Genomic DNA, 212 nt, shown 5'->3' with positions numbered 1-212 from the left:
AGAGAAGTGGGGGGGCGCGGGGCGGTGGGTTACCCGTGCATCCGCTAGCTCCCGTGCCCAGAAGTCCTAAACTTTTATTTTCCCCCGTTTCTCTGGAAGGATCCGGAAAGTGTGGCAGAAAAGGAAGTGCTCCGTGAAAAACGGGTTTCTGACCATATCGCACGGAACGGTGAGTGTCTCGGGGACCCGGTCTCCGCTGGGGAGCCGCTGGG

General features: G+C 59.9%; 1 protein-coding gene across 1 annotated transcript in view; it reads left to right on the top strand.

The window, feature by feature from the left end:
- Positions 1-212, top strand: part of ASAP2 (ArfGAP with SH3 domain, ankyrin repeat and PH domain 2) — a 77511-nt gene that overhangs the window by 48173 nt on the left and 29126 nt on the right. Inside the window, exon 12 of the mRNA XM_014540536.1 lies at positions 100-169. Within this exon, the coding sequence (XP_014396022.1) occupies positions 100-169 (70 nt within the window). The remainder of the gene's footprint in view (positions 1-99; positions 170-212) is intronic.

The sequence above is a fragment of the Myotis brandtii genome, unplaced genomic scaffold (assembly GCF_000412655.1).
Source record: "Myotis brandtii unplaced genomic scaffold, ASM41265v1 scaffold247, whole genome shotgun sequence".
NCBI lineage: Eukaryota > Metazoa > Chordata > Mammalia > Chiroptera > Vespertilionidae > Myotis > Myotis brandtii.
This window is presented reverse-complemented; position numbering and strand designations above follow the sequence as displayed.